The following is a 22,846-nucleotide window of genomic DNA, read 5'->3' as shown; positions in this document are numbered from 1 at the left end:
ACGATGCTTATTTTCGTCCAGCGTTCGGTTTTTGGGGCGTTTGATCCCTTTTGGTTTGATCATGGCGTTCGGTAAATAGTGTGGTGGGTCGCTCGTCCAAATAGTGTGGCGTTCGGTTTTTTTTATTTTGTTGCGTTTTATTTGTTTTAATAAAAATATATAATAACAATAAAAAATAGTAATAAAAATAAAAAATAAGTAAATAAAAAAAAGAGGAATAAAAGTAAATAAAGGTAAGTGTTAATATGTGCCAAAACAAAATCTGGAATCAAGGGATGTTTGTCCCTGAATTTCTGAAAAGTTGTTTAAAAATAAGAGTAGTAATACAGTGACACGCTTACGTGTCACTTACATTCATTTGACACGCTCCACGTCAGCGTTTTCGAAAAAAACTTGCAGACTGAGTAAGGGTAAAAGGGGAAAGACCAAAATTTAGGTAAGTTTTCTTTCGAGCTTCGTCCATTTAGGTCATTTAGGTTTGCTTTCTCTGGCGTATTGTTTTCCATCGTTTTTATTGGCGCCTTCGATTTCCATTTAAAAAAGCTTGTTCAATCGGCGATTGTGAAGGGTTTTGATAGGTGTGAAGGTTTCGCTCTCAAAATCTTGTGCGTACTCGCTCTGCTTCTTAATCTCGTGGCCAATTCGTTCCAAAAACCTAACCCTAAAACGGCAAAAATCACGCTTTGGCAGGCTCACGTGTAACTCGTCAGCTACGGCTTACCCTCCAGTCTTCTTCCCGCCACCACCGTCCTGGGATATGCCGTGAACCGGACCAGCGGGGAGTTTACCGTCAAGCTCGGTGGCGCGTGCAAAATCAAGCTCCCGACGGACAACTACGTTGCCACCTACTCCGACACCATCTCTTGGAAAATCGTGTAGGGGTAAATTGCGGAACTTTACGGAATTGGGGTTCGCGCATTCTTCAAGTGGTGGTCGATCACCGGAATCCGCTCCTCCGACGTCGATATCGTCTTCGAGGTCGGCATGGTGATGGCGAAGTATCCATCGAAGAATTTCGATGATAGCCCCGCGTGCGGGGGCCAACACTCTTCTTGAGGAAAATGTTAGTTTTTTTTTTCGCCTCAGTTTCATGGTACTTAATATTTACTTTGATTATTAGTTGCACACATATTTAATCGAGTTCTTCAGTTTATTGTTGTTGTAATGTATTGTGAATTTGAATAAAGTTTTGGATGCGGATAGAATGACTGAGAAAGCTCCACTGTTATATGGTTCTTTCATTTTTCATGTCTTGAAATATTCCACGATTGTCTTTGCAGCACAATGTTTCTTTATCACACCAGAAACGAGCTATCAGGAGTTTCATAGGTTGCCCTTCTGCTAAAGACTTTGCAGCACTCTGGGGGTTTGAATTGAATGAGATTGAAAACTGTGCCAGTCAGGATCAGTTTGATTCAGTTTCTTGTGTTTCTGTGGAATTGAATGTAGCACAAGTCTCAGGAAAGCCTGATATTCAAAATGGGGTCCCTTCACTGCTAGCTGGGGCCAAACTTGATGAGGAATCGACCAGTCAACAAGGTCAGGTATGCAAGAAAGAGTTTTAATATCTCATTTATTGTACTGATGAAAGTTTCAGATTTTACTCATTTGAGCATTACTTTAATAGCTAAAGCCCTCATGATATAAAATTTAGTTTTATGTCACCGAAGTTTTCCATTATAATAAATATAAGATGGCTTTATTGTAAACCATCTGGTACTTCTGAAGTGATTGACTTTAAAAGCACGTACATACATGTATATTAAAGTTTACGAGTTTGTTTTCCATACTTTGAGAGAATTAGAGGAGTCATTATAACGAGTTAAGAGTAGAACAGGATTTACACTGTTATTGCTTTCAATTTACTTTAAATGGATGCAATAATAGACTACTTGATACTTTAGTTCCGAAAGTTATAAAGTAACTGTTAATCTAGTCCTGGTTTTATAAAAAAATGTCAGTTAATTTAGTCTCTCAAATTGGTTCCCACAGTTAATTTGATCTTTTAGATTGTAAAATCAATAATTTAATCCCTGAATTTAACAACCACTGTCAAGTTAGCTATTTAATTTAACAACTATCCATCAATTTGGTTCTTGAAATTTATGGTGTGTTTGCTTTGGTAGATCTACGGTTTACGGATGCGAATGAGTATCGTGCTTTAGGAGATTTGCAGTGATTAGAGGGAGTGGAATTGCAGGTTAGGAGAGAGAATGAATTCTTGCATAGTTGAAGAGATTTGAAGAGATTCATGGTGGTTTTACTGAAGTGTCCTTTGTGTATTTTTGAATTAAGGTTATGCATGGAACTGATGGTGTAGTTGTCCTGGTGGTTATTTGGTCATTCGTATGTGGTTAGTTCTTATACTGGTTATGAGCATCTAAAAAAATGATTAAGTTGATTATCGAGCATGATATTAATTAGCCCAATAAGTAGTAATTATTCTTCTATTGAATTGTTTTAGGAGAAGTACAGACAGTGACCATATAAATACATATTTGGATAATATTGAATTTCATGAATAACTTTTACAGGTGCAGTAAGTGGTTATACAATGTGTAGGATATATTGATATGAACAAAGTAATGCAATCTCTAAAGTCACACCTTGCACTTTTATTTTCACTTTTCAATCAATTCTCTTCTCAGTCTCTCTGAGTAAAAGGTTTATGTATATGTTTATTTCAATATAATTTATGATAAAAGGTTTTTAAGTGTAATATTTAACAAGAGTATTGTTATTGCAGGAACAATTACAAGTTATGTAACAACAGATGGTTTGTCGGTGGGTATTACACGAAGATAATGCTCATCGCAGTATGGTATTGAAGAAATGTGGCATGCTTTAGGCATTGATTAATTCATGAAGTAGGACAACATGACCAAGTTGAATACATTGAAGTATGGGAACAGATATTGAACATAATGTACATATTTTAGGTTGTTTAGTTTCTGTAATGAAGAATATGTTGTAATGTTTAATGTTTATGAATTTTACGATTGATTATAAAATGCTTTATGGATGAAAATTTAAGTTTGGTTATTCATAAAAGTTTGGATGGCAATCATATTGATGAAATCTGTCCTAAGAAATGTGATGATTGATATTAACCATATAAAACATAGTAGATAACCACTTACAACACTAAAGAAATGTGGTCATTGAGATTGAATTAAACCACTTTTATGACTGCACAAAACACCTTTGAGAAATAACCACATAGGACTTAGTAGATAATCACTTATTGCACCAAAGAAATGTGGTCATTGAGATTTAATTAAACCACTTTATAGGACTTAGTAGATAACCTCTTACTGCACCAAAAAAATGTGGTCATTAAGATGTAATAAACCACTTTTATTCTTGTACAAAAGACCTTTCAGAAATAACCATATAAGACTTAGTAGATAACCACTCACTGCATCAAAAAAATGTGGTCACTGAAATTGAATAAAACCACTTTTACAGAAACTTGACGGGACAATAAAAATAATATAACGTGGTTATAATAAAGGTCTAGATACAGAATTTATCCACAAATTAAGAAATTTAAAATATTTGAAATTTGGATTTAAAGAGTATACAAAAATTTAAATAAAAAGGTACCATTAAGAATTAGAATTTGTAAACGTAACTTTCTCTGTTTACTTTGAACTTGTTTTAAATAAAATAAGAGAACATATATTGCTTTTCATACCATCTATCTATTTTTCCTTCAACCCAATAAAATATTGCTCCAAAATAAATATTAACTGTTTCATTTGTTTACACCACTTTTCATTCCATGACCTCAAGAAATATTGAAATATTTAAGCTTGTTATCTCTAACTATTGTTACTAATCTTAGATATGCTTTCAAACATAGGACTTAGTAGATAATCACTTACTGAACATAAGAAAAATAATTATTGATATTGTATTAAACAACTTTTATTGTTGTACAGAATCTCTTTCTGAAATAACCATATAAGACTTAGTAGATAACTACTTACTGCACTTAAGAAATGTCATGATTTATATTGAATTAAACCACTTCTATTTGTGTACAAAACCTCTTTCATAAATAACCACTGGAAAGTCACGCCCGGGCGCCCCATTTCTCACGCCCGGGCGTGAAACTCTCTGGAAGCTGAAAGTGGACGAACGTCCACTGAAGTGGACGAGCGTCCTGAAAGTAGACGACCGTCCTTGACGAGCGTCACTTCTCGCTGCCGAGCGTTCACCGAGCGCCTCTTCTCTCGCTGGACGAACGTCCACTGCTCTCTTCGCTGGACGAACGTCCACTGCGCATCTTAGGACGACCGTCCTCTTCTGCCTGGCTGGACGAGCGTCCACTTCTGCCTGGCTGAACGAGCGTCCGCTCTTCTGCCTTCTGGACGAGCGTCCACTGCGTGTCTCGCTGGACGTCTTCGTTGGACGAGCGTCCTCTTAACTCTCTGGACGAACGTCCTCTATGAGCTCCTGGACGAGCGTCCTCTTTTCTCTTTTCTGGACGAGCGTCCCCTCTAAACGTCCTGGACGAGCGTCCTCTCTAAGCGTCCTGGACGAACGTCCTCTTCTGCTTCCAGGACGAGCGTCCGCTTGTGCTTCCTGGACGAACGTCCTCATCTGCTTGGCTTGAACGAGCGCCCATTTCTTCCTTCTGGACGAGCGTCCGCTCGTGCTTCCACTTTGGACGAGCGTCCTTTTCTGGCGACGAGCGTCCTGAATCTTGGACGAACGTCCTGCTTGTGCGAGCGTTTCTGCATGCCTTGGTTGGTTCTTCTCTATAATTTGTTGGAGAGTCTTCCAAGCTCATTTTTAGCTACAAAACAAGGGATTATTGATCAAAGTTCATCAAAGTAGCCAAAAACACAATTAAATAGAAAACAAGACAAAAGAAGAGGATTTAACAAGTTATAAGTTAGATAGGGGTTCATTTTGCTACTAAAATGATGCTTAAAATATGGTAAATTATAGCATTATCAATGTTGAATGAAAAAACCACTTACTGCAGGAAAAAATCAAATGTTTAACTGCATTGACTTAAAAACTTTTGTTTATCTGTAACGAAGCACATGGTTAATTGAATTGGCATTATGAGCAAAAAGAAGATAAAAAATAATGTATTCCCAAATCAAATTCATTGAACCTGAAAAATGAACAACTGAATAACAATTACAAATGAATCATATATTCAACCTTCATAAAAAAATACAACAGTTAACATCATTCAAATTTACAATTTACAATGTACTTTCAAAATTCTTCTTAGAATTGGACTTCTCAACATCATCACCTTCCATCTCTATTTCTTTCTTAGAATTTGAAACCAGAACAGATGAAACTACTAGCTCATAATCTTCCTGTGAATTATTGGTCCCAAAATCATCAACTACCATGTCATAATCTTTATTTGAATGTGAGTTCCCAACATGAGCAACCCCTTGCCTCTTCTTAGCAACAAACATTTGTAGCTTCTCAACCATTTTCTCAAGCTTAGCAATGGTCGCCTCTTGGTCAACAATGATAGCAACCAAAACTTCATTTTCTGCAACAATATCAGCCATAACATATTTAGATGGAACACATATATAGACACATCTCTCACAACAAAATCACATTCAAAAACCATATATAATTACACTGAATGTTCACATTATAGCTATATAAACACTTAATCTGATTGGTTCAGAATCTTAGGATAAAGCAGCTTTACTCACTTATGGTATTTCAATTTCCTACCGTCCTTAGCCTAAACAGATAGGTACGGTTATGAAAAGGAAGGTTAATTATATTTTCCAACACTAAGTGCCCATATGGGAATATCTTTTTTATTATTTTCATAAGCTCTCTTAAAAAAGTGCCCAGGGGATTTGAAACACCAACAGAAACACCCCTTTTAAATGATATGATATTGGTCTCCCTTGGATCGTATTATTTAACTTATGCAGCAATTTGTATGGAGGATTTGTCAGGAATATTACAAAAAATTATGTAGAGAATGTATGTATTTGTACGATGAAATTCAAACTAAGGGAAGCCAATTTGATATCCTAGACTAAATGCAGCTTTTATGAATGTTTTGATTGAAGGTCCTTTTACAACATTTCATTGTTCATTTGTGAAGAAAAGACACTTTATTTGTGGCCAATCCCAGCCTGCCTTAGTTTCAATCACAATGAGGAGTACCATAAAAAACTATAAGGGAAAACTGTGCAAACATCAGAGTGAATAATCAATAAAAAAAGATGTAGAAGGGGTTTAAAATATAAAAGGAAAAAAAATTTGGAGCATTCCCCAAACCTTCTTCTCTCAATGCCTCTCACTCACCACCGATCTTGTTTAGTTGTTCCTACTTTATGAAAGCAGAGTAAATCTACCACGACAACTTCAGATGGCCATACAACCTGTTAAAAAGAATCACAACACATGTAACCAGAATCAATTAAAACAACACAGCATATATACTTCCAATTTCCAATCCACAAATTAAAACATTAACACCCACATGATACTTCCAATACTTTCAACCCTCTTCAATTTCACCACCCACAAAAATCTATACGCACATTCTATTAACACTAAAGCCACTCCAGTATCCAACTTAATATTCTCCCTTGATATGACGCTCTTGAATTCTTAAGAGTGTTTCTCCCCTTTTTCAAATTTCAATTCCTAAGTTGTTATTCACAAATGGAAGGGCAAAATTCACAAATATAAACCATTTACCAAGAGAATATTTATTGTATATACTTAAGACATAAAAGTGAAGATACTTCTTCATTTTATACACTTCTAATTAATCCAAACATAATTATCCAAGTGTGAGAAATTCATTAATAACTGTGTTTACAGTTGTTAGCAACCCTAGGTCAAATAAATATGAAATGCATGACGACATGTCAACAGAGAAAAAGAAAAGGATTATTTATGATAAGGGAAAAATGAAGAACCTGTCCAGTATTTGCTTCCTCCTCTCCGACAACTGTGACATCCCAAAAATACAGTCATAACTATAAATTTAGAAAATCACATATAATAATAATTCAAACAGTTTTTCCACTAAAAAAAAAAAAGAAAAATTAAAACTTTTAAACGAACGAACGCGCAAGGACGAACGTCCTTGAGTACAGAACCAACAAAACGGACGAATGTGCAAAAGCCGCACGTCACACATTACAATAAGAAGTCGAACGTACAAGAAACCTGGCCGAACGGTTTACAGAAACAATTACCGAACGGCCGAAATCAAATTAAATGAAAACTAGAGATGGTCGAACGACCACTCATTTCAACAACTAACTAGTCGAGCGTCTCACTGCTCGGTCTTCACTTCAACATCAACCAGGTTCTCTTCGTTCAGCGCCTCTTCCAAACACTCGTCTCCCTCTGCTCACATCCACACGGATGATCATCGCAATGACAAGACGAACGTACAAGGACAAAGGACAACACAAGGAAAACGAAAGGGTAAGCTTACGTAATTTAACTCATGCATCAACATATAAGTTCCAGTCAACAGTTTATTCCACACATACATAGCAACATACGCATTCATCATACATCACATAATTTAACGCACGTACAAAATAAAACTCAACACGACTGACTGTCCGGACTGTATGAAATCTGCGTAGTTACAGGCGTTCGCGCACCCGAGTGGTGTGGTAACTGGCATCCTCATCAGCTGCCACCCGAGGTTAGTACGCTCGTCCAAAGTACCTCTAAGGACGACGACCTCCTGCCGTTCCCACACATGACGTGCGTTCTCTACTTGAGAACGAGCACTCACGGAACATCAGGATTGAACAGCCAACATTAACTTCCCACAGTCATACTTAACAATTTCCAATAATTTTCCAAGAGTCGTTCCTACCGGGAACGCTCATTCAATATCCATAACTTTCATTTCATCTCAAATATTATTCACCATTCACTATTCACCAATCCATAATCATTTTCATCTTGATAGGGAAATCATCAAAACCGAACGTTCTGTTCTCAATAAGACCGAGGACGAACGCTGTCAGTGAGACCAAAAGACGCTCGTTCAAATCAAAGTACGAACGGCAGAATTTCAATAACGTACGGGAATACATAATCTACTGTTCATTGGACGAACGCTATTTAGTGGGAAAAAGAACGAGCGCTCAAAATGATACCGAGCACTATTAGGACGAATGCTCGAGGCCGAGCACTATTTGGACGAACGCTCGAGGCCGAACACTATTTTGACGAACGCTCAGTTGGAGACCGAGCACTATTAGGACGAATGCTCGAGGCCGAGCACTATTTGGACGAACGCTCGAGGCCGAGCACTATTTGAACGAACGCTCAGTTGGAGACCGAGCACTATTAGGACGAACGTTCGGTATGAGACCGAACGCCACTTTGAGCGTACGTTCAGTGTAAGACCGAACGCCTTCCAGTACGATCGTCCGGTGTAAGACCGAACGCTATTCTGAGCGAACGTCTGATGTAAGACCGAACGTTCAATAACTCAGATTGAAAATCTTGAAAAATAAACTAAGGGAAGTTTGGAGCAGTAATACGAACGGGGAAAAGTTCACTGTTACATATTCATACAAGTACACAGAAAGAAAGAAGTTCATCAAACGTACAGGATTCAACAGTGAAAAACCGAACGCTTAAACAGTGAGGACGTTCGTTCTCGACCAGGATTCTACCCAGATGACAGAATCCCATTTCAGTGATTTTTTTTTTTTTGCCAACAGAACCGAACGGTCAATGACCGTTCAGAACGAACGCACAACATCTCATGGAAGGTTCATTTCTCATAAAATCAAATCATCTCATTCGTTCATATAAACCCAAACTCTCAATTTCATATATTTCATTTTATCCAACATCTCATGCATAATATGTAACTCAGTCATATATCATTCTCATTCCATAAAAACGAACGTTCAACATAAATCAAGCATAACAGCTTCATATAATCAAATTAACGAACGTTCATGCAAGTCACCTTAGAAACATCATACAGTAAAATAACGAACGTTCATACCATCATTTCATACATCATGCATTTCTTTCATACAGCCAAACAACGAACGTTCACATAGCATACATCAAAAACAGTTAAACTCAGTAAGCTTCCCTTACCCGGAAATGGACGAACGTTCACTGACGCACACACAGACGCTTCTCCACTCAAATTCCACTAACCAGCGCTCGTTAATCCACTGTACGAGCGAACGAACCCCAACGCCAAACTCAGAATCACGCTTCTCTAGGAAAAGACGAACGCACAACTCAGAATTTAGTTTGCATGCAAAGAAAACGAACGTTCAGAGAGGAAGAAAAGACTTACGAGATTCACTAACCGAACGTTCTCCTCTGGAAGCTCTTGTCGCCGAGCGTCCTTCCACGTTGCCGGAACCAGAATTGGAGGAGGTGCAGTGGTGGTTCCTTAGAGAGATAAGGGTGCAGAGAGTGTAGAGAGAAGGAGGAGAGAAATTAGGTTTCTCAGAAATGCAGAAGAGAGGTGCGTGCAGGGGAAGTGGGGAATAAGTTCAGAATTTCCACTTGTCAGCGCACGTTCGCACACCACCAGCGCACCCCATTCCGCCAACGCACGTCTGCACTCTGCCTGAGCACTCCACTACGCCTCTGACAACCCACGCCGGACGGTCGACCACTGCACTGTTGCCACGCGCCTTCCACCATCGCGGACGCACGTTTTCTCTGACTGTAGATGCCGGACGTCCACTCTCAGGGAGACACGTGTAATCCACTACACCGGACGCACGTTCCCACTATGCGCTGACTCAGTTGGGCGTGCGACAGCTGGCGTTCAGCAGAGGGTGTCGGGCACTGTTTGTCGGCCATGTGTACTGCTGAGGTGGCGTGCTCTCCTGCTGCCACGTGGACGCCACGTTTTTCGAGGCCTGACAACAACCAACATGTACTTGTACTGAGCTAATTGTGCTTCTCGTACCTGCAAAATGTCACAACTTCAATTTAAAGACATTTCTCTTCAATCAAGAAACAACTTTCAATTACAGATTTACTAAACATTTAGTATACAAAATTTTTCATAAAAAATAAAATCCCCAAATATTAGAAGACACAAAACGACTATTAAAGTTGTTTGATATAATAAGTTATAAAACTGATACCAAGTCATTTCGGAGACTAAACTAGTTTAGTTGCATTTAAATGAATTAGAATACTCTACTTAAGGTTCCAAATATATAACAACTTGAATAAAATTCATTACAAGTAACAGCTTTTAAAATATTACAATAGAATAATACATACACTTTGGTATCGTACAAGGTACAAAATCTAGTAATTACAAATATGATATTTTTCCCTATTTCCTATTTCCAAAATATTGTACAAGGTGGAATTTTAATGAGCCTTTTGTAAAAGTAGAAAGATATATATAGCAGTACAAGTATCCTAACAAATTACAAACAGATAATAAAAAGTCAATAGCCTGTTTGATTTAAGAAATGATTCATGCCTTTGCTAATGATTACAAATATGATATATTTCCCTGTTTCCTATTTCCAAAATATTGTACAAGGTGGAATTTTAATGATCGTTTTGTAAAAATAGAAAGAATTCTGAAAAACCAAACACACTCTAAGATATTCAACTATTCAAGGAGATTGCTCGAACTTTGTGATCAGATTACAGCTGGAAGTTTATTTAAAAATGTATGAGATGGACTGAACAAAATTTAGTAACAAAATCAAACTGCTTCAACGGTTTCAACATGATACAGAAAAGCTCAGAAATAAACAAGGAAAAGCCAATTATGAGAGTACTAGACAGTTAATTTATAGGCATGAAAAAAATACAGGTGCTGCCACAAGATATGTCAGTACAACATTTGTATCATTTGATAGGTATAAGCAAATATATCAAAGAATAAAGCATAAAATTCAGAGTTGCTTAACTGTAGTGCATAAGATAATGATTTTCCAGACACAGGACATACAATTGCTTGAAGAGGACTGAGCCAGAAAGGCCATTTACCCTTGTAGTGCTCTAAAAGTATGACAAACATGTGTTCAACAGATCCTAGAATTACTCTATGTATCATTACAGGTCTCTCAATTTTGGCTTCATCCTCAGCAGAGAATTCCAACCTCAAACGATCAGGAAGCTGGAAGTTAAGCTGCTAGTAACCACATTCACCTAGCTATTACATGACAAGTTATCCAAAACTAAATCATGTGAACACAAATCTATCTGAGCGTGGCAAACCTGCAAAGTTGCACACTGAAATTTCTTACTTAATGCATCAGATACACTGATGTCTATCTTTGGTCCATAGAATGCCCCATCCCCTTCATTCAACAACTGCAAGGTTTTACACAGAATATAAGCACAAAGATAGTAAAGCTTTCAAATGTCACATTCCACAGAAAATAATAAAACATTATGAAAATAAAAAATGGAGTGTGTAGATGCGAGTGAAAACCCTTCACCCATATCAACATAAAGATGAAGAGAAGAAATGGGTGCTGTCATACACAAAATGAAACTGCCAACATAAGCAAATTGGAGGATATGATGCAGAGAGGAATCAAGGGCGAATTGGAGGAATGTGCCTGTAGTAGAGCATTTGGTGTTTTCGAAACTGAATCAAAAAAAAAACTCTCTATCTCACGCCCTTGCCCCTTTACTCTAGGGTTTTCGAAAATGAATCAAAAAGAAAATGAAAGATAGAGAAATGATGACAAAACAAGAAAGGAATAGAAAGGGGACAAACCTGATGCTTCGCACTTCGCCGGTTCCAACTCTTCTGATCACCGATCACGTCCAGCCTGTGGCATCCATCGAGTTCTCCTTTTTTTTTCTTTCTCGCTCTCTCTCAACCCTAACCCTAGACTTCCTCTTCCAAGATGAAAGGGTCGACTGTGAAAGGAACGAAAACTTTCAATAAACTTTTTACACACCGCAAATGACAACTTTGCCCTTAATGACATTCAGAAAAATTGGGCCCCACCCGTGTCAAATGAGTGTCAATTTCTTTAGCCGTGTCAAAGAATCATTTTTGTAAAAATAATAAAAGAAGACAAAACAAGAGAATGTGGAACGCCTAGGAAGCAGGGAGGCGTTGGCTTTTTCTCAAAAGGGATTTAATTATTTTTGGCTTGACCTTGGCTTTTGGGTTGTAAACCACGAAGGGTGGTATCCCTCTTGCATGGCTGCCCATCTTGCAACTCTGTAAAGTCCCTTTACACCACTACAAGACTCTGGATTCTCACCAACCAAAGGGGGGGACCTTACAAAAAAAAAAAAGGAATCAGCTGAGACTGAGGGGGACAGGAGGTTGGCAATAGAAAACGGATCTAGAAGAGGAAAGAAAAAAAACAAGGAGGAGAGGAGTTTTTGAAAAGGGTGGACGAGACTGAAGCAAGGAAGACTGGAAGTGAAGTTGCTGGATCACAGAGGTGAAACGAAGAGAGTAAATAGAAGCGGAAATGAAAACAAGAGGCTACTGGACCAGGGGTTGCTGAAGCTGAAACAGAAAGGGAAAATAAAAGATAGCTTCAAGAGGTAGGCCACTAAATTTGAACCTTAAGATTGCATGTATATGATATTCTGTGTATGATGTTGACTAAATGCATGCTATAGTTATTCCACCTTTGGGCGGAAGTCTGTTTAAATGTTAATATCATTATGAATGGAAAATATACGTTTTCCTTCATCACCCCATCCCGTCATCAATAGCTCTCATTGCTTCCATACTTCACCATCTAATCTCACTGCACCAGCCGCCCCATTATTTTGGTGGAGAATATTGTTTTTGTCTCTTTTAAAAGTGCACTCATTCTACTGAAATGAAGAGAGTGGAGGGCCCGTGTTTTGGTTTAAATTTTTCTGCGCCGTAGAGGAAGCACAAGAAGTGGGGACGTTGGCTTTAAAAGAAGTGGGACACCAAGCAACCAGGGGGTGTTTTTTCCAAAAGGGGAGGACGTTCCAAAGTAGAGGGAAATTTTCCTTTTCCTTTCAATCTCTTCATTCTTCCAAAACCAAATCCATAGATCTGGACTCTTGCTCATATGAAACCCAATTACTTTCAATCTCTTTCCTATTCTGTATTCTCCGTATTTCTTATACCCCTTCAGCAAACCAGTGCCAACATATTTCACCCGCAAAATTGATTACCATAATCATGACCAAACACTAAAATCCTTTCCCCACTCATCTCTTCGAAATTTTACTGCATCTAGTCCAGAGGTCCAAAAATTATGTGTGAGTATTCAAATGAAAGACCTTTGAGTCTGGAATCCAACCCAAAAAATTTCATTGCATTTAGAGCTCTGTGGAAAAAGATATGAGCCAAACAGTAAACCAAGGTCAGTGCCAGAAACGAAACAGTCAAGCCTGATTTCGAAATTTTACTGCATCTAGTCCAGAGGTCCAAAAATTATGTGTGAATATTCAAATGAAAGCCCTTTGAGTCTAGAATCCAACCCAAAAAGTTTCATTGCATTTAGAGCTCTGTGGAAAAAGATATGAGCCAAACAGTAAACCAAGGTCAGTGCCAGAAACGAAACAGTCAAGCCTGATTTCGAAATTTTACTGCATCTAGTCCAGAGGTCCAAAAATTATGTGTGAGTATTCAAATGAAAGCCCTTTGAGTCTAGAATCCAACCCAAAAAGTTTCATTGCATTTAGAGCTCTGTGGAAAAAGATGTGAGCCAAACAGTAAAACAAGGTCAGTGCCGGAAACGAAACAGTCAAGCCTGATTTCGAAATTATACTGCATCTAGTCAAAACAATATGTTTTAAAGGTTAAGCATACGTGTGATCGCTCGCATCGTCCTTGTGCTAAAAACCTTTCCTCTTTCTTGAATGAAAATTACAAAAATATGTTTTAAAGGTTAAGTACACGTGTGATCGCTCGCATCGTCCTTGTGCTAAAAACCTTTCCTCTTTCTTAAATAAAAATTACAAAAAATATGTTTTAAAGGTTAAGCACACGTGTGATCGCTCGCATCGTCCTTGTGCTAAAAACCTTTCCTCTTTCTTAAATATGTTTTGAAGGTTTAGGCACATGTGTGATCGCACGCATCGTCCTTGTGCTAAAACCTTTTCTTCCTCATTTCTCAAATAAATTACAAAAATATGTTTTAAAGGTTAAGCACACGTGTGATCGCTCGCATCGTCCTTGTGCTAAAACATTTTCTCTTTCTTAAATAAAAATACCAAAAAAATATAAAATCTACAAAAACTATAAATATTAATACTGTCAAACAACAAACAGTCTTGCTCCCTAGAACTACGTGATCCTTGATTCTCCATCAAAAATGGAGATACGTAGGACCAAGGCCAGTCCTTGTCAGGTTCACTTCCCAAAAATCCAAAATCATTTCCAAACAAAATTCTCAAACAATTCTTTAAACAAACTTTTCAAACAATTTCAAAAAGAACTACGTAACCCTGATTTCTCATTTTGAATGAGAATACGTAGGAGCAAGGTCAATCCTTGCCGGGCCCAAAAAACTAAAAAAAATATGTTTTGTTTATTTAGAATTTTATTTTAGGGGATAATCAAACATTTTGAAAACCACATCATATTCGTGCATTTAGTTAAAGGTACTGCCTTAGGGCAGGCGTTGTGGGGTGCTAACACCTTCCCCACACGTAACCGACTCCCGAACCCAATCTTTGGTTTTCGTGGACCGTGCTTTATCGTTTTATGGTTTTTCCGTAGTTTTCCATAATAAACTATGGTGGCGACTCCAAAATCTCTTTTCAAAAGCCGTTTCTTTTTCGGATCGTCGTCCCGTCGCGATCCCGGTTGCGACAGAACCATCTGTGAACACTGGTTTTGTATCCCCTACTGACATTGACGGAAATGAACAACCTTTGAAGACGTATGTTAGGGTTGGATCACGAAGGCGTTACAAGGGAAGAGCACTTAGGACTCCATACACCGGGACCGTAGTGCTTAGAATAAAAAATGAGTGATCTGTGTATTTAGTTGATTGAAAATGTTATTTGGAAAGTAATGAAAATTGTAATCATTGTAAATAGATTAAGTAAACAATGTTTAATGTATCCAATTTGGTTCAATGAAATATAATTTGAGTTTTGGTTTGAATTGGTCTCATATTTTATCTATTCAATACCATTGTTATTATGAGTTGTGGGTTTGTCGATTTCAGAATGTCGTAATTTTTTTTGTCTCCTAAGTTGCAGGCTTGTTTGTAAGATGTTGGTGTTTGAGTGGTCATTTTGAGTAACATGTGATGTGATGTGAGTCCAAGGAGTGTGGGGTGACCCCTCATGAGTTGGGGGAGAAAGCTGTGCAAGGAATGAGTGAGAGTGCTGAAAAAAGGGTCTGGTAATCGTTTACAGCACCCCTGTAAATGATTACCCGAGAGGAAATGGGAATTTGTACAGAAAGTCCAACACAGGTACTCAGTCAGGTGAACAGGGGTCACCATTGGGAACAAAATTGACTTTTAGGCACTTCTGCACCTGTCTGAGGGTGGTGCAGGTGTTCCAGTGGTGGGAGAGGGTGGCTGGTGATGTGATGTGAGGCCAAGGAGTGTGGGGTGACCCCTCATCAGTTGGAGGAGCAAGCTGTGCAAGGAATGAGTGAGAGTGCTGAAAAAAGGGTCTGGTAATCGTTTACAGCACTCCTGTAAACGATTACCCGAGAGGAATTGCCAATTTGTACAGAAAGTCCAACACAGGTACTCAGTCAGATGAACAGGGGTCACCATTGGAAAAAAAACTGACTTTTAGGCACTTCTGCACCTGTCTGAGGCTGGTGCAGGTGTTCCAGTGGTGGGAGAGGGTGGCTGGTGATGTGATGTGAGTCCAAGGAGGGTGGGGAGGCCCCTCATGAGTTGGAGGACCAACCTGTGCAGGGAATGAGTGAGAGTGCTGAAAAAAGGGTCTGGTAATCGTTTACAGCACCCCTGTAAACGATTACCCGAGAGAAAATGGGAATTTGTACAGAAAGTCCAACACAGGTACTCAGTCAGGTGAACAGGGGTCACCATTGTAAAAAAAAGTGACTTTTAGGCACTTCTGCGCCTGTCTGAGGCTGGTGCAGGTGTTCCAGTGGTGGGAGAGGGTGGCTGGTGATGTGATGTGAGTCCAAGGAGGGTGGGGAGGTCCCTCATGAGTTAGAGGAGCAACCTGTGCAGGGAATGACTCAGAGTGCTGAAAAAAGGGTCTGGTAATCGTTTACAGGACCCCTGTAAACGATTACCCGAGAGAAAATGCCAATTTGTACAGAAAGTCCAACACAGGTACTCAGTCAGATGAACAGGGGTCACCATTGGAAACAAAAGTGACTTTTAGGCACTTCTGCACCTGTGTGAGGCTGGTGCAGGTGTTCCAGTGGTGGGAGAGGGTGGCTGGTGATGTGATGTGAGGCCAAGGAGTGTGGGGTGACCCCTCATGTGTTGGAGGAGCCAGCTGTGCAAGGAATGAGTGAGAGTGCTGAAAAAAGGCTCTGGTAATCGTTTACAGAACCCCTGTAAACGATTACCCAAGAGGAATTGCAAATTTGTACAGAAAGTCCAACACAGGTACTCAGTCAGATGAACAGGGGTCACCATTGGAAACAAAAGTGACTTTTAGGCACTTCTACACCTGTGTGAGGCTTGTGCAGGTGTTCTAGTGGTGGGAGAGGGTGGCTGGTGATGTGATGTGAGTCCAAGGAGGGTGGGGAGACCCCTCATGAGTTGGAGGAGCAAGCTGTGCAGGGAATGATTGAGAGTGTTCAAAAAAGGGTCTGGTAATCGTTTACAGCACCCCTGTAAACGATTACCCGAGAGAAAAAGCCAATTTGTACATAAAGTATAACACAGGTACTCAGTCAGGTGAACAGGGGTCACCATTGGAAAAAAAACTGACTTTTAGGCACCATTTTGTATGACATAAATAAATTCATTATAACACACCATTAATAGAGATTCAGTTACACAACATACACAACAAAATGATACATTGTACGTTTCAAATATTACAGTTATCCATGAAATACTTATAATGGTGTTCATATAAAATTACAGTTATCCTAAACCCACTATTTGTTGTCTGCTTGATTGGACGTTGATGGTTGGTCAGATGGACGGACAAATTTGCGGAGGATGTCATCCACATTGAGTTCCTTCTCTGCCCACATAGGAAGTCGAATGACAGGTTTTGGTGTCTCCTTAACAAGGTCAATTGTAGGAGGAGAAACTTCAGCTGGAAATACCTTCACTATAGAGCGATGCGTAATATTGAGGTAGTGGTTTTGCCTAAATGCAGTGAAGGGGTGGACCTAAAAGTACAAACGGAATTTGTAAGAAGAAGAACACTTAAATACCAATAAAATAATTATGGTAGTTAAGTACAAATTTGATGCCTTACAAGATTGAGTATGATAACGGAACCAACTGCGATATTTTCTGCAATTTCAGGATCTTCAAGAGCTTTCTTGTGCAAGGAAGCCTTCATCGTGGCAGTTGGGTCCTTAAGAGTCAACTGCATATCTCCCAACCCATTGGGCTTGCACTCTTTCAATATGCAAACCACCAATGGAAGGACCTCAGCTGATTTTGCCTCTTGGAGGGAGTTAACGTTCTCGAATTTTCCATCCTTTACGAGACCTATGATAACAAAATATTAAAACAAATTACAAGTATTAAAGGTAATAATGTTCTTGGAAGCGTGTATGAGATTCAATGTACCGTGGTGTTCAATAAACATCTGTGCCCATTTCCAAGCATTGGAGTTGAAATCTCGTTCATAGGTTGCGTAAGCAACATCACGAGCAAATTCTTGTGTCGATTTCGGTTGTTCTGTTCCCGTTCTATTCATGAAAGCTGCTTGGATGTTACCTGCAGGACCAGGAATAAGCGTTGCGGAAGCATCGCATTTTTTCAAAAACGATTCAAGGACATCATCATCATAAACAAGGTCTTCCCATGCATCCATGATTATGCAGAAATTTCCTGTCCACATAAAAATTGTAGGTTAAGGACGATACATCAGTAGGATGATTAAAGAAGTCACTCACAACCAAACAATGGTAAACGGGTTACTGTCACCTGATTCAAGCCTACAGAATTGGTTTCTCCCCGAAATTGAAATACAAGTACGTGAAGGATGAAATTATATGAAATCAATGTAACCAAAAAAATATTAATATTATATCTATTTCCATTAACTTAACTTATTCAAATCAAGTTACATTAATTGTGGGGAGATAGTCTGATTTGATGGGTAGCCTTTAAAAGTGAAAAGCATTGATTGGGGGTTAGGAGAGAGAAACTTTATGCTGACAACCATCAATGCATGCTTTCACAGGATAACCAAATACGTGTATGACAAGGCAAAAATATGACCTTTGGCGAGAATACACAGCTGCGTCAACAACCAACGTTAGAATCCAACGTTCACACTTATTTCCATTGACCAAGCACTTCCAAACAACTTACCCGGGTGTTCATTAAAGAGAAGGGCCAAAACGAAGTTCGGAGGGTTGGTGAGAAGCACATAAGGATCATTTATGGTGGACTTAAATGTAGAAGATGAGGTTGGTTAGAACCACTGAGCTTCATTAAAGGGCACACCATTTTTCACCAGGGTACGTTTTAATAAGTTCTTCGAAAATATTTTATTTTCATTATTTTTGTAGTTGCCAGTGGTCATAGTGGTAAGTGTGATGAGTGAATATAATTTGCTTTATCTCTAAAGGTGGGTTTAATGTCAACGCACACAATGGATGGGGATCAAGGGAATGACTATAATGACAATGTTGATGAGCCCAATGAAAGTTTAATGGAGATTGACCCAACAGTGCATATGTGTTTTGACTCAATGGTTGAAGCAAAAACTTTTTACACAAACTACGCCATTAGACGTGGGTTTGCCGTGCGGACTAGAACTTCTAAAAAAGATAAAGACAACAACGTCTACTACCTCAGAATAGTTTGTTCAAGGGAGGGAAAATATGTGTCTTCGGTCAAACCAGTGGTAAAAACACTTCCAAGTCAAATTAACCAATGTCCTGCTGGGATAACCATTGCAAAGAAGGAGGACAAGTGGTTTATAAGGACCGTTGTTCTGGACCACAACCATGATCTTTGTCCAAATAACTCCAAACTATTTGCAGCCAATAGAAAGTTAAGCATGCATGCAAAACACACGTTGCAGGTCAACCACGATGCTGGAGTTAGGTTAAATAAGAGTTTCCTTAGCATTGTGAACGATGCGGGGGGATATGAAAACATGGACTTTGTGGAGCGGGACGCTCGAAACTACATTGGCCAACACAGAAGATCTTTATGTAAGGATGGTGATGGTCAGGCACTCCTACGACACTTTTCGTCAATGAAAGATAGAAATAACGAGTTCTTCTATGACATTGCTCTGGATGAAGGGAATAAAATCTGTAGTGTGTTTTGGGCTGATGCAAGAAGTCGTGCTGCATGTGAAGAATTCGGTGATGTTGTTTCCTTTGACACCACTTACTTAACAAATAAGTACGACATGCCATTTGCGCCTTTTGTTGGAGTTAACCATCATGGACACTCGATTTTACTTGGTTGTGGATTGTTGTCTTCGGAAGACACTGTCTCATTTGTGTGGTTGTTCCAATGTTGGCTAAGATGCATGCGTAATAAGACTCCTCAAGGTATTATTACTGACCAATGCAGAGCAATGGCCAACGCTATTGAACAAGTGTTTCCTCATACGAGGCACAGGTGGTGTTTATGGCACATCCTTAAGAAGTTGCCTGAAAAATTGCACGGGTATAGAAATAATCCCGTTATCAAAACCGAACTACATGCGCTTATATATGATTGTGTTTGTCCAACAGAATTTGAAAATGGTTGGAAGGAACTACTTACAAAACATGGATTGGAGGAAAATGAATGGCTATGTAATTTGTACGAAGAGAGACATAAATGGGTCCCGTGTTACTTGAAAAAAGATTTTTGGGCAGGCATGTCTACGACTCAGAGAAGTGAGGGAATGAATGCCTTTTTTGATGGATTTATCAATTCTACAACAACACTTCAACAGTTTGTGGTCCAATACGACAATGCACTTAGGGTAAAGGCGCAGAAGGAAATAGAAGCCGACTTCTCCTCCATGAACACCACTATTGCATGTGGTTCTCAGTCACCAATTAAGAGACAATTTCAAGTGGAATACACACATGCAAAGTTTGAGGAGGTCCAAACTGAATTCCGTTCAAGGATGAATTGTTTCATCAAAGACACCTTAAAGGAGGACTTGTGGAACACTTACACTGTAAAAGAGGAACGAATGTGGGAGGGTAATCGTGTACCGGATAAATTTTACAAAGTTCAATTTGATCCCATCACACAGACAACCACTTGCTCTTGCCACCTCTTTGAGTTTAGAGGAATTATATGTCGCCATTCCCAGTTGGTATTTGGCCAAGAAGATGTTTACAGTGTTCCCTCACAATACATTTTGAGGCGCTGGAGCAAAAACATTCGAAGAAGACACACACTAATAACAGCATCGTATAGTAATTCGACAAATGAACCACGGATGCAAAGATACAAACTGTTGTGCAAACGTTTTTATGAAATTGCTGAAGTTGCATGTGAGTCTGAGGAAGCTAGTACTGAATTGGAAAAAGAACTTAATTGTTTGGGTACAAAATTTGGATTCAGTTCTTCCATGACAAATAACATCATCAGTGATGCAGGCCAACTAAGATACGATACTGGTGCATGCACGTCAATACCACTTACTCCAGTTGGAACATCTGATGTCCTTGTACACAGTCCTGCAACTGTTAAGCGAAAAGGACGTCCACGCACAAATAGGTTGAAGTCCACTGTTGAGAAAAAAACCAAAAGAAGAAAGTCAACTTCATTGACAAACACTTCAACACCACCCACCGAACAATGTGTGAGTCATTATTTACGGTCAAAATATTTATTAAATAGCTTTTAGTCTATCAATTATGTTTAACTTAGTAGTTGTGTTGTTTCAGGGCGAAAGACCAAGTAATGTTGTTGAATGTGATCACCGTGAACAATTTGAAGCGGACACTATCCAACTATCACAAGATACCGAAATGGGTCATTTTGGATTTATGTCGTTGTTGTCAGCTGTACATAACAATTTCGATAACAACATCAACTGATATATAGAACTTGTTTGCTGCTTATTTTGTAACTTTTTTCTGTTTTTGAAAGTTAAATTGGTCTTCCATGAAATTCCTTTAATGAATGTATGTAATGCATATGACCACACGAGTATTTGTTATTGTAATCGATTACGAGGCTCTAGTAATCGATTACGAGGCTATTGTAATCGATTACGAGGCTCTGGTAATCGATTACTGTGTTCAGTTAATTAAACCAAATTATCCCACTGCATAACGTGTATAACTTGCAATCGTGTTCATAACCGCCCAAAACACATCCTTCCTCAAATTCGTTTCGGAAACCTCTCTTCTCTCAGTGCAAAACCCTAAACGAAATACAATGGCTGATCGTGGAACGAAGAAACAAAAGGCATCTTCTTCCGTTGGTGGACGTCGCCGTCGGCGGAGTCCAACCCCATCACCATCGTCATCCCCTCCAACGCCTACCAATGATCTCTTCTCGTCGGATGAGCAACAGGAGAAATATGCCCAACATTTCGTAAATCGGGAAATTTTGGAGAGTAAGTATCTAGAGGACGAATACTTTCAAGGAAAAAATTTTCAATTCTATGACATATTACACGAAGCTGAGCTGACTGAATTTGTGTGTTTAAGAAGACATTACCACCCACAATTAGTCAGAGTGTTCTATAGCAACATGTCAATATCGGATACGGGGGTTATTCGAAGTGAAGTTAAAGGTGTCAAAATTAGGGTGAGCCCTAATCTTTTTCAACAACTGACTAATCTCCCATCTGATGGTGTTTGTTACGAAGGCAAAGTTGTAGATGAGTGGAAAGAACAATACGATTCTGTCACTGCAAGGCAACTAGTGTGTAGAGATGATGCAGCCATACAATCTAGAATACTAGCGGGGCAAATAAAGGTTCAACCAAGGATACTTCATTACGTTCTCACTAGAGTATTAATCCCTCGTGCAACCAATTTGGTCAGGCATCCGAAGAGGATATTATGCTGCTATGGGCATTTTTCAATTCCATTCAAATTAACTGGGGACATCTTATTAGATATAAGATGAAAAGAGCATTAAGGGAGAACGCAAAGTTGCCGTATCCACATTTGATAACCATCTTCATGGAACACTTTGAAGTGCCTACTGAAAGTTATCCCATTTCAGAACTGAAGTTCAAGCAAAGAATTGGTTGTGAAGTTGTAGCATCATTTGGTTATATGCAAAATGATGAAGGAGAATGGGTTCCCAAAGGCAACGCCCCCCATCCCCCCTTACAAGAAGGTCAACAGAATCAAGGACAAGATGATGAACAAGGCAGTTCATCTACAACACTAGATAATGTCATCAACCGCATAGAACAACTTCAAACCTTTGTTGGTACAAGATTTGATGCCTTTGAAACTCGATTTGATGCCCTTGAAACAAGATTTGGAAACATGGACATGGTCATCACTACAAGGTTTGATGCGTTGCAATCGCGCGTTGGGAACATTGAAGAACAACTGCAACACTTGCCAAGTGCTTCTGGAAACAATCCTCAGACTTAAAATTGCTTGTTTAGGCTTTCTTTACTGCATTTTAAAGAACTATGTACTCCAGTTCCTGCTTTGATCATTTCAAGTATTTAATAAAATGAAGTTGTTTAGTTTCAAAATGGTTCCTCAATTCTCGACATTTATTATGTAATGTTCAATTTATGATACACTTAATACCATGACAGTTGTGAGTAAAACACCAATAACACTAACCAATACCAC

General features: G+C 39.0%; 2 protein-coding genes and 2 long non-coding RNA genes across 13 annotated transcripts; 2 read left to right on the top strand and 2 right to left on the bottom strand.

Annotated features, from left to right (window-relative positions):
• The first annotated feature begins 437 nt into the window (after window positions 1-437).
• On the top strand, window positions 438-3,051 carry LOC128195782 (uncharacterized). 6 transcript variants are annotated; one of them, XM_052874449.1, is made up of 4 exons: window positions 438-1,093; window positions 1,281-1,539; window positions 2,127-2,200; window positions 2,747-3,051. In XM_052874449.1, exons 1-3 carry the CDS (start codon window positions 1,019-1,021, stop codon window positions 2,177-2,179), a joined length of 387 nt encoding a protein of 128 aa, XP_052730409.1. In that variant the 5' UTR covers window positions 438-1,018; the 3' UTR covers window positions 2,180-2,200; window positions 2,747-3,051. The 6 variants fall into 6 exon arrangements, with proteins under 6 accessions (XP_052730409.1, XP_052730410.1, XP_052730408.1 ...); XM_052874450.1 differs by having other exon boundaries at window positions 1,281-1,544; XM_052874448.1 differs by lacking the exon at window positions 2,127-2,200 and having other exon boundaries at window positions 439-1,093.
• Window positions 3,052-3,893: 842 nt separating this feature from the next.
• On the bottom strand, window positions 3,894-5,029 carry LOC128195787 (uncharacterized). Its single transcript, XR_008247653.1, has 2 exons — window positions 4,992-5,029; window positions 3,894-4,804 (listed from the first exon to the last, which is right to left on the bottom strand). It is a non-coding gene; the product is annotated as an uncharacterized LOC128195787 (long non-coding RNA).
• Window positions 5,030-5,106: 77 nt separating this feature from the next.
• On the bottom strand, window positions 5,107-11,917 carry LOC108322774 (uncharacterized). 5 transcript variants are annotated; one of them, XR_008247649.1, is made up of 8 exons: window positions 11,732-11,917; window positions 11,224-11,319; window positions 10,914-11,134; window positions 9,317-9,943; window positions 9,109-9,235; window positions 6,936-6,967; window positions 6,286-6,389; window positions 5,107-5,530 (listed from the first exon to the last, which is right to left on the bottom strand). It is a non-coding gene; the product is annotated as an uncharacterized LOC108322774 (long non-coding RNA). The 5 variants fall into 5 exon arrangements; XR_008247647.1 differs by having other exon boundaries at window positions 9,109-9,230; window positions 10,914-11,319; XR_008247648.1 differs by having other exon boundaries at window positions 9,330-9,943; window positions 10,914-11,319.
• Window positions 11,918-12,062: 145 nt separating this feature from the next.
• LOC128195780 (protein FAR1-RELATED SEQUENCE 5-like) lies at window positions 12,063-21,224 on the top strand. The gene is made up of 3 exons (XM_052874438.1): window positions 12,063-12,522; window positions 15,175-20,874; window positions 20,960-21,224. Exons 2-3 carry the CDS (start codon window positions 18,688-18,690, stop codon window positions 21,110-21,112), a joined length of 2,340 nt encoding a protein of 779 aa, XP_052730398.1. The 5' UTR covers window positions 12,063-12,522; window positions 15,175-18,687; the 3' UTR covers window positions 21,113-21,224.
• Window positions 21,225-22,846: the final 1,622 nt, after the last annotated feature.

This window comes from Vigna angularis, chromosome 3 (assembly GCF_016808095.1).
Source record: "Vigna angularis cultivar LongXiaoDou No.4 chromosome 3, ASM1680809v1, whole genome shotgun sequence".
In the NCBI taxonomy this organism is placed as follows: Eukaryota; Viridiplantae; Streptophyta; class Magnoliopsida; order Fabales; family Fabaceae; genus Vigna; species Vigna angularis.
This window is presented reverse-complemented; position numbering and strand designations above follow the sequence as displayed.